The sequence below is a fragment of the Cystoisospora suis genome, assembly GCF_002600585.1.
Source record: "Cystoisospora suis strain Wien I chromosome Unknown contig_13960, whole genome shotgun sequence".
Lineage (NCBI taxonomy): Eukaryota > Apicomplexa > Conoidasida > Eucoccidiorida > Sarcocystidae > Cystoisospora > Cystoisospora suis.
The window spans coordinates 1-427 of record NW_027166695.1 but is presented as its reverse complement, the minus strand read 5'-3'; the positions used below and the strand labels follow the sequence as shown (position 1 = coordinate 427).

General features: G+C 41.2%; 1 protein-coding gene across 1 annotated transcript; it reads left to right on the top strand.

Moving 5' to 3' along the window:
- Positions 1–22: 22 nt before the first annotated feature.
- Positions 23–280, top strand: CSUI_011571 (adapter-related protein; the record flags this gene model as incomplete). The annotated part of the gene is made up of 1 exon (XM_068071669.1): positions 23–280. A coding segment is annotated over one exon (258 nt), but the record flags the coding sequence as incomplete, so codon positions are not given.
- Between the last annotated feature and the right edge of the window lie 147 nt (positions 281–427).

The following is a 427-nucleotide window of genomic DNA, read 5'->3' as shown; positions in this document are numbered from 1 at the left end:
TCTTTTTGTCTTTCTGTCTTAGGTGTCTCCGTGTTACGCAGCGCAGCACCAGTTGGTCGTTGTGGATTGCCTGGAAGATTCGGATGAGACGTTAAAGAGAAAAACGTTGGATCTTCTCGTGAAGATAACTAACCCTCTGAATGTCTCCGTTATCATTGAAAAGCTTCTCGCCCATCTGCGTGTGACTCTTGATACGCACTTACGAGGAAATCTTATCCAAAAGATCATATCTCTCGCTGAAAGGTATCAACAATACAATATACGAGACATCTTTACTTCGATAAGAAACAGATTAAGCACATCTCTCTTCTTCTTCTTACTCGTACTCTTCTCTCCTCTTCTTCTTCTTATCTCTCTCTCTCTTTCAGTAAAGAAACGATACCCTCCAGACCTGAGAGGTCTTTCTTTCTCTTCCTTTTTTTCTTTC